Source organism: Magallana gigas, chromosome 6 (genome assembly GCF_963853765.1).
Source record: "Magallana gigas chromosome 6, xbMagGiga1.1, whole genome shotgun sequence".
In the NCBI taxonomy this organism is placed as follows: domain Eukaryota; kingdom Metazoa; phylum Mollusca; class Bivalvia; order Ostreida; family Ostreidae; genus Magallana; species Magallana gigas.
Window position 1 is genome coordinate 48,446,296 of NC_088858.1, and position 13,765 is coordinate 48,460,060.

Here is a 13,765-nt window from a genome sequence, read left to right on the forward strand (position 1 = left end):
GTAATTAGGGATTTTAGGGGCCACAGTACTTTGACGCAAAATATCTAGAGAAGGAGGCATATTCTGTTAAGCATTGTAAAAGAGAAAATGTTTGCATTGATGATTCTAATCGACTCCACAAATCAAAACATCAACGTCTGTCCCCATTAAGGATCTACAGGGCTGGCCCCTAAAATATTCAATTATTTGTATCTCAAAAATGTGAAACAATTATAGATGGGTATAAGAACAAAAATGTTAGTATTCATAAGAGCTTTTCAAGGAAATCAAGAAAAAGGGACTGGTCCCGTAGATTAGGGGACAAAGTACTTAAACTTATACATTATCTGAAAGGGAGTAGTTGAGGGGGAATTTCATTAATATTTTAATCGTATAGTTTAAAAAATTGAACGGAAGACCTACTCGTTACTCTTAACGAGATCGTATCTAGTTATTATTATTTTCCAAGTTTTGTGCACGCGATTTCTCAAAACCTATTCCACCGATTTCAACAATTTTTTGACAGATGATGAAACGTGACCTGAAATTTATATGATTTTGATAAATTTTTGACGTCGTCACTTCCGGTACCAATTTACGGCTGATTTTGTAATTTTTACGTCCTATTTTGTGCAGCGGTGATCTCAGAAACTATTTAAGACATGACGTTTAAATTCTCAGGATATGTAGATGATAGATTGAAGTTAAGCACTATTAAGTTTTATGCCAGTGGCGTTATTCCATGGAGCTCAACGAGGCACGAAATTTGGGTACGAATTGTGTTTTTCTTTTCCCCCCGCTTTTTTGTCGGCAGAATAACTCCGAGATAACTGCATAGAATTGCCTGAAAGTTTGAGTGAGAATAGATTCTGATTATTTCTCCCAGCCTTTTTTGTCAATAAAAAAAATCATTTCCAGTTGTCCGTTTCCTATCCCACGACAAAAAAACCTTGAATGAATATACTAGTATAAATCTTTACATATGTCATTTATGCGATGTTGACTAAATCAAAAAGTTCTGCTTCCGGTGAGATCTCAATTATCTCAGGTAGCATTTTTTAAACAAATGTTTTACCCGCGAGATCTCAGAAAGTGCATGTGATCAAGACACAAAACTAAAATGGATGATAGATATTAAATAAAAAATTCGTTTGACTGGTCTCATTTTGTCAACCGTCACTTCCAGTCCTCACAGGAAGGGTTTAAGCTAATTAAGTTGTTTGAAAAATTAACTGTTTTAATTAGAAATTTTTATCAAAATTAATAAAAAAATGTACAGCTGTCTAATGTTCAAAAAATACAAACGTTAATTTGCATTAAGCATTTCCGTTTTGTCTGTTTCCTGTCAATTATAAAAAAACATTGACTCCATGAGATCTCAAAAACGGTGATGACTTGAACAAGCAAATTTTCTGGGATTCTAGCCCTATGTATGTATACGTGTTGACATTATTTTGTTTTATTCGTCATCACTTCCGCTCGTCACCGGAAGCATTTTAAAAAAAATTTCTTATTTTATTTATTTTTGGAATGTTTATATCAGTATAAAATCTTATATATGTAAACTATACAATGTTTAATAAGCAATCATATTCTACTACCGGTAAGATATATCAAATTTCTTAGGTGACTCTCCTTTTTACAAATTTGATACCCGCGAGATTTTAGTCACTGTAAGTGGTTGAGACACAAAACTTTTCTGAATGATAGACAATTGATTGAAGATATGTTTAATGAGTATATAATTTGTCAACCCTTACTTCTGGTACTCATCAGAAAGGTTCAAACAATTCATGTTTTTAACAAATTTAATAGACTTTCTTGGGTGTTTTATCAATCGTGATAAACAGTGATATACACTAAGCAAACGTACAAGAAATGCTTTTATTTCCATTATTCACTTCCGTTCGTCCGTTTCCGGTACCGAGACAAAAAAAAACTAGTTTCAACAAGATATAAGATTTGGCAGAGAGTGTCGATATTTCATTGTAATGCATAAAACGAATCGGACGGAAGACCTACTTGTTACTCGTAACGAGAATCTAGTTATTTTTTTCCACAAATTTTGTGCACGCAATTTCTATGAAACTACCTAACCGATTTACACAATTTTTTCACAGATGATTACACTTGATATGAACTTAATACATTTTTGTTAATTTTTTTGTCGTTACTTCCGGTACCGAATTATTGGCGTTTATTTTTACGACCTATTTTGTGCACACTTAAACTCTGAAACTATCAGAAACATGGATATGACATTTTCAGGATAGGTAGACCATATTCTGAAGTTGAGCCTATTGTTTTGGTTTTACACCAGTGGCGCCATTCTTAAGAGCTCACATCGGCTCGAAAATTGGGTATGAATTATCCCCCCTTTTTTGTCCACAAGATTTCTCAGAGATGGCTTGATAGATTTCTTGAAATTTGCAGGAGTGATAGAACAAAACTATATCCTCAGAAATTTATTTCATTTTTTCCAAGGTGCATTTCCTTTCCTGTCGCCCGTTTCCTATCCCGCGACAAAAAGCTTGTGACATTGAGATCTCAATAATGACTTGAGTATTCAGACTTTGTAGGATTTTAGATCTATAGTTGTTGTTGTCTTTAAGGACGTTGTTTACTAAGGGTTTGAGTTCTCAAATTCGGATTCTTATAAAGTTCAATGTCATGAGTAAAATTTGTTCTAAACACTAAAAGTATTCATGAAGTAAAAATTTATTGACAAACCATTCGATATTTTTACTATATTACGGAATTAGGCTCAAACAAAGTTGGACTTTTAGCAAAACAGAGGAAATTCGGATTGAAATTTTAGATTTTGTTTTTCACTGAAATATTTTTGGTAGTACTGTAATATTCAAAGTTAAGAATTTATTTGTTAGTCAACCAGGGATGGGGTAATTGAAAAAAGTATTTGTAATTGAATGTAATTAATCACATTTTTCAAAGTAATTGAAAGTCATTTGTAATTGAGTCTGTCTTCAATTACAAGTAATTGAATGTATTTAAATACATTCCAAAAATATTGTGTATTTTCAATTACATCTCAAGTACTTTTTTTCCAAGTTTAAAATATAAAAAAGGTGTCTTATAATGATAAATAGATTTTATACAGGTTTGGCATGGACTTTTGTTTATACAATAATTAAATGTCCCATAATGTTTCATATGTTTATACAGCATAACAAACTGCCCAGTGCAATAGGTAAAGATCTAATTTTGTGGAGGTGTGAACTCCTCTAATACCCAAGAATCTCCATTGATTTTAGACTTAAGGGAGTCAAAATGTCTCATTCTTGTGAATTATAGCCATTATTATCTATATACTGATATGCTGTACTGCCGAAAGTTGTACTTTCTGAATAAACATAGTTTTAATATGTGAATAAAAATTAATTCACTATAGAGAAAATTTTATTTAGAACCAAAAATGAACTCAATGGTACTTAATGAATTTAATGTTAAAGAACATTTTTCTAGAAATTTTTAAGAAATCTGATCTGTACTGAACTATACAACCTTTAAAAACATAACCGTATATAAAACTCTGTATATCTTAATGCTGTTAATATATGTATATGTTCTCAAGATTAAAAAAAATAAAACTAAAGTATTTGAAATGTAATTAATTACATTTATCAAAGTAATTGAGAGTAATTAATTACATTTTGAAAAATCAATGTAATTGTACATGTAATTGCAAGTAATTGATAAAATTGTCAATTTATTTGAAAGTAATTAATCACTTTTCAAATTAATTGACACCAACTCTGTAGTCAACATAATTGTGCATATTTCTGTTGGTTTTATCTCATTTTTTCGTTTAGATAATCGAATTACAAGCATTACAAAAACGTTGAAAAATGCTTAAAAACGATAAAAGACGCCATATCTCAAAATTTTGATCATTGACCTCATATAAGTTTTATGCCTGCAGAGTAAGGTCAATATACCTAGTTTAATGCAAAAAATCTTTAAAGCTATACACGCTATAATTTGCGTCAATTTTGAATGACAGTGAAAACGCATGTGTTTGTCTACTTATAAAAGTTATCCTTAATCTGTAAATTACAAGGGTGAATTCCATCTCGTTACAAAGATATAGATTTTTAATTGTTTATTTTCCTGCCAGGAAAATATACCTTTTCATGAATATTGATGAAGGAAGAGCAAACCGACCTGATTGCGTATGTCCGCGGAGAACTAGGTGGTCGTTATTGTTTGCCTTATTAAATATCCAACTTGATTTTTAATATGCTTAACAGTTGTTAAATTGAAATACATACATGTATAATGAGTAAAATACGCTTGTCATTCACGATACCCTTACTTCTGCATTAACACTTATAGGATCTATAAATAGCACATAGGGGAAAAACTTAGGTCTACGTCATTTTTTTAAAGGAAGTATTCATATCTACTCACAGGCTTGTATTTTTTTCTTTTGTTTGTACTCGTATATCGGACAAATTTATGCTTTACTGAAAATATCCTTTCCTTTGTGAAACTATTACAATTATGAAGATGTTGACCCTTCACCAGTTTTGGTATGATAGGCTAAATTTAGCTGTCGATATCACGTGATAGATTGATATTCACGAGGAGGCATTACTTTCCTGGCAGGAAAATAAATATTTTTTATTGTTTAATACTTGATATATTTGTTACGTGATCGAATTGAGCATTATAATTAACAGAATAAAGGTAACTTTTATAAGTAATCAAACACATACATTTTCCCCTTTATTCAAAATTGACGCAAATTATAGCGTGTATAGCTTTAAGTATTATCATCATTCAGTTTTTTGTTAAATTGAATCAATAAAGGGTAGGAATTTGAAAACTAACAGAGGAAATTCGGAGTGGAATATTTATAAAAATTGTGAATGAAAACTTAATGTTTTATGTCCGTTTAGTGTCACTGCCATTCATAAACTGTATTTCATTTACAAAAGAGTTTAGCAATTTGTATTATTTTCACAATTAAGAAAATCTCAATCATAGTGTAAAATTCTTAGGGACTTTTCTTGAATTTTGAAAAAATATTCAATGGCCATTATCTCAGAAAGTAGGTCATTGACCTACTTTTTTGAAAGTGAAAAATAGCACTACCATTATAGGACTTTAACACACAATATATGATTTTTCACTATCATAAGTGGATTTTTTTTTCATTCTGAGTAAACGTATACCTTAAACTATTTTGTTTTGTTCGTCATAACTTCCGGTCGTCACCGGAAACACTTCAAAAATATTTTTTTTTGCATAAGATTTGTTTTGTAAAGAATTGAATTAAAGTATTAATCCTTACATATAGCATTTATCCGATGTTAAATAAATTAAAAAAAAAATCTTTTCGGGTGATATGTTTCAAATATCTTAGATAGTCTTTTTAAATAAATGTTTTACCCACAAGATCTCAGAAAGTCAAGGGAATAATACACAAAACTAGATCTCGTTACGAGTAACGAGTAGATCTTCTGTCCGATTTGTTCTATATGATACAATGAAATATCAATACTCTCTGCCAAATCTGAGATCCTGGTGAAACTAGGTTTTTTGTCTCGAGACTGGAAACGGACGAATGAAAGTGATTGATGAAAATAAAGGTTTTTTTAAATATACATTTTCCTAGTTTACATCACTGTTTATCGTGCTAGATGAAACACAAAAGTCAATCGATTAAATTTGTTAAAAACATGAATTGTTTGAACTCTTCTGGTGAGTACCGGAAGTGTCGGTTGACAAAATAAAACCCGTTATTTACATCTTCAATCAATTGTCATCATTCATAAAAGTTTGTGTTTCAATCACTTACAGTGACTAAAATCTCGCGGGTATCAAGTTTGTAAAAAGGATAGGTACCTAAGATATATGATATAACTCACTGGAAGTAGAATATGTTTGCTTATTTAACATATATAAGATCGTGTAATGATATACCGGTATTCATTCCATGTAAAAATAAATTAAGGAAACAATTTTAAGTGCTTCCGGTGACGGCCGGAAGTGACGACGATTCAAACAAAATAATGTAAACACGGATACATACTAAGGGCTAGGTTGGTTTGGTTGTTCAAGTCATCACATTTTTTGAGATCTCGTGGAGTCATTGTTTTTTTTTTGTCTCTTGAGAGGAAACGGACAAACGGAAATGCTCAGTGAAGACAAAAAAAATTAATATTTCTTGAACATAAGACACTTGTGCTTTATTGTTTATCAATTTTACTAAAATTATCAAAGAAAAACAGTTAAACCTTCAAACAGCTTGATTTGTTTGGACCATTCCGGTGAGGACCGGAAATGAAGGTTGACAAAATGAAAGCGATTATACGCATTTTCTATTGAATGTCTATTATCTATATCAGTTTCGTGTATTGATCACTTGACTTTCTGAGATCTTGTGGGTAAAACATTTATTCAAAAAACGCTTTCTCAAATATTTTAAATATTTCACCGGAAGTAGAATTTTTTGTTTTTATTTAACATCGGATACATGACATATATAAGGATTATTACTTATATTTCATTTCTATATGAAACAAATTAAATGCAAAAAAAATTTTTTTGAAGTGCTTTCGGTGACGACCAGAAGTTATGACGGACAAAACAAAATAGTTTAAAGACATCTACAAGTATAGGTCTATAATCCTATGAAGTGTGAATGTTCAAATCCTCATCATTTTTGAAATCTCAATGTCACAAGCTTTTTGTCGCGGGACAGGAAACGGACGACAGGAAATGAACTTTGAAAAAATGAAAAATGAATACTCGAGATATGATATTTCTATCACTCCGGAAAATTTCAAGAAAATCTATCGAGTCCTCTCAGAGAAACCGTGTGTAAAAAAAGGGGACAAAATTTGTACCCAACTTTCGAGCCATAGTGAGCCCTTAAGGATTACGTTTACTCAGGGGCGAAAAAAAATCCTCTAATAGGAACGAAAAACTACTTATTGTTCATTGTAGCTCCACCATTGTGGTGGTATTTTTCACTTTCAAATAACTAGGTCAATGACTTAATTTTTCTGCTAGTGACCTCTAAATGTTTTTTTTGAAAAAATTGTTAAAATTGTCCACCATTTTCAAGGTTTTCTTTATTTTTTAATCATTAAAAATAATAAAACAATTTGTAGGTTCGGAAATGATAAAATACGAATATCTTTACTAATTTCATATTTAAATCAATCGTTTTAAGCTCATATTTTAATTTTATTTAGTCCGAATTTCCTCTATCAATTTCCAAAATTATACCCATTTTTTGGTCGAGTTTTACAAAAAACTGACTCATAGGAGCTCCAAACCATTGATTGCCTAATACTGTTTTTATTGTCTGTATTATGTTGTCTTTAACATTATATAAGGTCAATGTTCAAAATTTCGAGATATTTTATCTTGAATCGATTTTATGAATTTTAAAGATTTTTCCAATTGCGTGCCAGCCAATAATATGAATTTAAAGACGAGTAAATACAACCATAAAATATGTAAAATGATATGAAAAAACGTATAAAAACTTAACTTTTGCAATTACACTGCAACAGAAAGTTTTTAAGAGAAAATAAGAAAATTAAATTATTAGTCCGAATTTCCTCTGTTTCAATTTTAATCTACCTTTGTCGAAGCATATCTTCCTCAAATAAACAAATCATGGATATCAAAATCGAGATTTGTTAATAACGTTGTTATTTTGTTTTTTAAAACAACTTTGGACTTCAGATTTTTTTTAAATCTCAAACCCTGAGTAAACGTAATACTTAAGAATGGCGCCACTAGTTTCAACAGGATCTCAGATTTGGCAGAGAGTATCGATATTTCATCGTATCACATACAACAAATCGGACGGAAGACCTAGTCTTTACTCGTAACGAGATCTAGGTATATTTAGACTTGCAATTGTTTTCCCTTATACACACTGTTTGCGCAACCCACTAATATTCCTGCATAACATCATAATGGGTCAAGAGGTCAAAGTAGTGCATGAATAATCTAGATCACTAATTTTTCTATGTGCTCAAACAAATCGACTTGTGCTGAAACACGCAACTTAGATATCGTAATGTAAAACATTAGTTTTAACAAAAGTTTTGTACATTGATTTTCTTAATAAAACATAACATTAATTGCGGGGGATAAACTATAAAATAATTCATAATAATATCCTGTAAACAAAATAATGTTTATGGATCGACATAGTAACGAGGAGTTCTTGAAAAATACAATCGCAATTGTCAAAGTAGACTCTAGCTCAACTTCCAATGTTTTTTTTAAATTTCCAACCGCTTTGCTACTTCAACAGAAGGCGTACTATTCCATTCCGCCAAGCTTTAATGGGTTTTTGTTTTCAATTGTACAAGTGAAATTTCTTCTCTGTATCACGTTATGATAATAAAAAAGTGTTGTCTTGTCAAAGGTAGTGTCATATTTATTTATGATAATAACAAAATACTTGCAACATTCTTGTACTATTTTTCGGTAAGATTTATTTAATTTACAGACAGTTTCTCTGGATTGCTCAATTCAGACTGGGTCAGGACAAACTGAAACAGAAAACACTTATTAGAAAAATTGATCCTAATTGCAATTTTTATTTAAAAAACCATTTGTGCATTGAATAATAATTTTAGTTATTTTTACAAGTTAAAAACAAAATTTATGTGATGATAAATAAATAACAACATAATAAGTATTTAATCAAATTGTCCTTCAACCTGAAAGGTCTGTCAGTTTGAGTCCGTTTATGCCAAGATTTTCCAGATCTTCCGATATTTTCTGTTGATCTTCAACAGATGGGTTCCGAGTCTTGGTCATCACCACGTGATAGGTACCGGAAGTGGTAATACATTCGTTCGATTTAAGATTGAAGGTATTTGAGAGAATCACATTGACGATTTTATAAGGTTCTTCGTTGGTTTCATTATGTAATACGACTATGCGATATAGTTTACCTACAATTCAAACGTGAAGATATAGGGACAACATTTCTAAGTAGCATAGTTTTAGCTCGTTCTATATTAAATGCATTAGAACATAATTGGAGTAACTTAGTTGTAATGAATCTTAAAATGGTGCATAATCTACAAACAAAATGTGTGAATGGGTTCAAAGTGCACAAAAAAGATCTGCATTGATAATTTCATTAAAACTTGATTTCAAATGCAGAAGTGTTACTTGTTAATTTCTTTTATAACAATATATCTTATCACACACTATTGCATAAAATGGAAATCACAAAATTAGACAAACAACAAACCCATAAATGTAACAATTATTGCATAAACATACATTGTATCTTTTGATATGATATTACACATAAAACCTTCGATAAATGGGAGTATTTACTAAAGTACAAGTGTATATTGAAATGCTATAACAGGCGTCTCCCCATCATTACATAGATATGTTCACATTTTAAGAAATAATCTGTTTAGTTATTTGTTAAGTCTGTTATGACACTGGTAATATTGTTTCCTTAACAGTTATACATATATTTTAAACCGCAACGTTGGTAATTTAAATCAATTCAAATATATTGAAAAATGTTGAAACACTCACAGTTGTTCATCGATTTTTCCAAAGTGTAATTTGGTTCACCATCTACTACTTTCAACGAATAATTAGCATCGGTGTAACACTGCGACCTGTCAAAAACGGCTAACGTTAATCCAAAAATGGAATTTAAAGATATATAAATATATACGATGTAGAGATAAAGAACTTTTTACCCGTCATATGTTTTTTCAAACATGCGGATTCCCCCTTCCAATCCAACTTCGGTGTAATGTAAGATTACATGATCTTGGTCTAATGGTTGACCAGTCATGTAATGGTACCAAATGATTGAAGCGCCAGAAATCTAAAAACAACAATTGTCGTTTTTAAGAGACTTGATCAAGATATAGGTCGTTAATAAAGGAATCAGTTCTAAAGTACCAAAACTATATTCTTATAAATAAAAGTAAAGTCCTACTGTTCGTGATTCCATTATAGAATTTATCTTTTTATAATAAAATGTGCTTGATTTATAAGACCAAAAACAATATTTAGAAGTTTCATTCAAGTAGAGATGCTAAAAGGACTACAAAAGATAAGTGAAAAAGCTCTGCCATTACTTAAAAGTAAGGAACATGTTTTCTTATTTGGAAAATATGAACTTATCAATGTTTAGTTGATTGTACAACCAGTGACAGGTATTTTTACAAAATTGTCTTACATTAAAAGTTTTTATTTGTATTGATGTTATCTTAATTCAAAAAAAAAAAACTTTGTCCAAAGTGATCTGAATTTTGCAAAGTATGATCTGTAAAACAATATAAAACCCCACAAATATATATTTATATCTTACTTGTTTGAATGCTCCAAGGACAGCAATCAAAGGTAGAAGAACTTTTAGGACGACCATTTCGGCTAGTAAACTGTTATAATTTGATATTTCATCCTGATCCACATTTATATCTATAGGCAACCCATGTAACATATTTAAATCTTGATTTGTCAGAGACCGTATTAAACCAATGAAAATCCATTTTCTATTTTAGCTTTACTTATCAAAAGGCCCACATACCCTTTCCTTAACCAATTGCTTCAGTCGTTTTTGTTGTCGTCATCAATTGCGATGTCCTTTAAATTTCGTTTACTCTGGAACCGCTGCACCAAATCCAAACAGCCTCCTTTTATTTACTTCTAAGAATTTTCGTAGTGAGAAAGTGTTTAAAACATTAACAAATGCTCTCAGAAACAATGCAGTATAACATTTGTCACTGCGTAGTAAAAATGGTTAATAAAAATGTATTAATTAATTAGATTAATTTTGATGTAAAGCCTTATGCAAAATAAAAAAACCCAAACCTAAACAAAGGAAAATGTGAAAATAATGGCGTTTTTATGGATGTTTTATTTTGACGTTTCACTAGAAAAGTTTCAGTCTGATATTTCTTCTAATATGCTGTTTATTTTAATATTTTAAAAAATGGAATGAAAAATACATTAAAGTATTAAACTCAAAATATACAGCAAATGTTAAACCTATATGGGTGTAAGTCGTGAAATATTTCAATTTTTTAAACAATTATAAGGCTATTTAATATTTAAAAAAGGCGATCACTGCAACCTAAACGTAAACAAACATGCAATCTTTCGACACTTTGTACGGCACGAACAAAATAAGTTGCAATTTAATCATGAATTTATGTACAGGCGTTGAAAAATTGTTTGTGTTGAAGCTTGAAATTACAGAAAAGAAACAGCGTATTATTAAAATTGTACTTGTTGTTTGATGTAAATCTACATTACATTATACCATAAAAACCGACATTCGAATTTTACAACAGACTTCTTTTTTATAGATAGAAACAGTAGTAAACCACAGTTGTTAACAGCTTCTTTTAGTAATATAACATCACTTATGCTTTTCAAATATCAAATTAATCTATTTTAAAATTACAAATGTTCTTATTGATTTTCCATACCAGTATATGAGCTGTTAAAAACACCGACGCAAGCAATAAAAGTCAAGCTTAGACCAGAGTCTTTTAGTCTATTATTTTTAAAAGATTTTGATGATTCATATTATAAAAAGAATTGCAAAAAAACGATGTAGTTGACGTATAAAATTAGAAACTTTCAGCACATGTGTTAAACTTTCTTCGAAGTTAATCTATAAAAAGAAAACAGCTGTTTCCCTTTCATGTCAGCCTACTAAGAATCAACTTTTTCTTTGAATGATTCTTTTCTGATCCATTTAACTCAATATGTAACATTGCACTAAATTTGGGTTTTAAAATACGTAGAAATAGACAACAAAAATCATGGACCATATCATGCAATATGCGACCATAGATGTGTGCTTTTCTCGGTAGTGCTAAAAAATCGAATCTGGAAAATATTATATTTTACGATGTTGGTAACAAATAAAAATCAGAAAATGAATCCATTTTGCAAATAAAATATAACTAGATGCTGTCAATAGACAGTAATACCCGCACCAAGTGTTTGCCTCTGAATAACACTGTATTGTACCAGTTTAATTAAAAATGAAGGCTACATGCAAGCTCTGGTAATACATTTAAAAATTATAATTTTCATACCTGAAGGATGAGATCCCTTCCCATATGATAATATACACGAGCAGCACTTTATGTGCAATTTCGGGTTGAACTGTTTGCAGTGAATTTAAAGTTAATCAATAATCTTAACAGTTCATGTTATAGAAAGTATAATGGTCTATATGATTATTATAAACAAAATTAAAAATTAAATTATGCCCCCTCCATGTGGCGATTGCCGGTTTTAGATTTGCTTCTGTGTGCCTACATGTACATCATTGTGTGCACAGATTTAGAAAAGGGGTGGGAGTGAGGGGTCCAGACCCCCCCCTCCCCATTAAAATTCATTTATATCAATAGTAAAATAACCAAAAATACACCTTGGACCCCAATGCTCTTACAGACATGTAATCGCTTTGACCCATTGCACTTCAATGTTAGGTAACATTATTTGGGGGGTAAATATTTAATTAATATTGATACTTTATTGTTTATCTCAATAGGAAGTATACATCACAATATGAAGGTGTCCTGCACCACCTTAAAGCTGTTATTAACCTAATAAAATAGTGCAAGTAGATTTGAAGAATAGGTCATAAAAATACATTCATTTTACTAATAACTTTTCTTTGTCTGAAGTTACGTACACAACACAGGTCTGCAGGTCTCAATAGCGGGTACTAGTTTTACCCAGCTCTTCGATTAGATGGTTTCACGTGTATACATACATGTATGGGTTTTCCATATGCAGAAAAGGATTAGTTAAGATAAAGGAATTCATTATTGTGTTTTTATTGGATTATCATTATGATGTTGACCAATATAGGTGAGCATAATACATGTAGTAGCAGTAGCACAGTATAATGAGATGCCAGCATACATAAGTTTTACTTTCACTTTCTGAATGTGATCTCCCTTTGACAGCATACTGTATCATCATCTTTTAATATTTAAAGTATCGTATCATCGTTACCTATCCTATCGCATTTGTAAAGTTTCTGTCATTTTAATTGCAAAAGTTATTTTTTTCATTCATTTGTTAGACTTACTCTCTTGAGTTGACCCCATCTTGACCCTGTATAAACAATTTCGTATTAAATTTGTGTATTACATGTAAGTAAGTGTAGACACTTATCATTTTTATATGAGTTATAATAGGAAGAAAGGAGTATTGCTTTCTTAATGTATTACAATGCATCAAATACAATGTAGGTCATGACCTTATGGGACTGTTCTGGCCCCACGAAACAAGAAAATACAAAATATCTTCTAATGTCATTATCATGCATCAAAGTGTGCTAAGTACATTAATGACCCCCAGGTGTTGTGTTTAACCCCCTCTGATCATATCTCAATAGATCATTTGTCAATTTTGCAAGGTGTAATGTAATTGTTTTTAAGAATAACATTTTTTCCAGTTAATAAAAGTTTTTAGACACCCAAATTATATTTTGATTTTAATAGATCATTCGACAATTAAGGGGGAGGGGAGAACAGTTTATATTTGAGTTTGTTTGGGGATGGGGGTTCCAAGTCATATATTTGACAATTTTTTTAATGTAATTTAAAATAAGACTAAGCCATACTACAGTCATGAACATGAATAGTATAGAACAAAACACAAACTAATACATGTATATATACATAGGAAGTATTACAAAACATAGGTGATTGATCTATATCTGGGTTCTTAAATTAAATCATATATCATGTACATATTATATAATTGTTTCTTTGTT

At 30.5% G+C, this 13,765-nt stretch overlaps 1 protein-coding gene across 1 annotated transcript; it reads right to left on the reverse strand.

Moving 5' to 3' along the window:
• Positions 1 to 8,411: 8,411 nt before the first annotated feature.
• LOC136276181 (uncharacterized) lies at positions 8,412 to 10,432 on the reverse strand. Its single transcript, XM_066087421.1, has 5 exons — positions 10,328 to 10,432; positions 9,708 to 9,838; positions 9,538 to 9,623; positions 8,694 to 8,930; positions 8,412 to 8,522 (listed from the first exon to the last, which is right to left on the reverse strand). Exons 1-5 carry the CDS (start codon positions 10,382 to 10,384, stop codon positions 8,503 to 8,505), a joined length of 531 nt encoding a protein of 176 aa, XP_065943493.1. The 5' UTR covers positions 10,385 to 10,432; the 3' UTR covers positions 8,412 to 8,502.
• Between the last annotated feature and the right edge of the window lie 3,333 nt (positions 10,433 to 13,765).

Coding starts and splice junctions, on each gene's coding strand:
- LOC136276181 (XM_066087421.1), bottom strand. CDS start 10,384: ATGGTCGTCCTAAAAGTTCTTCTACCTTTGATTGCTGTCCTTGGAGCA. Junction 9,839..10,327: donor TCCTTGGAGCATTCAAACAA/GTAAGATATAAA, acceptor TGTTGTTTTTAG/ATTTCTGGCGCTTCAATCAT. Junction 8,931..9,537: donor GGAAAAATCGATGAACAACT/GTGAGTGTTTCA, acceptor TTTGAATTGTAG/GTAAACTATATCGCATAGTC.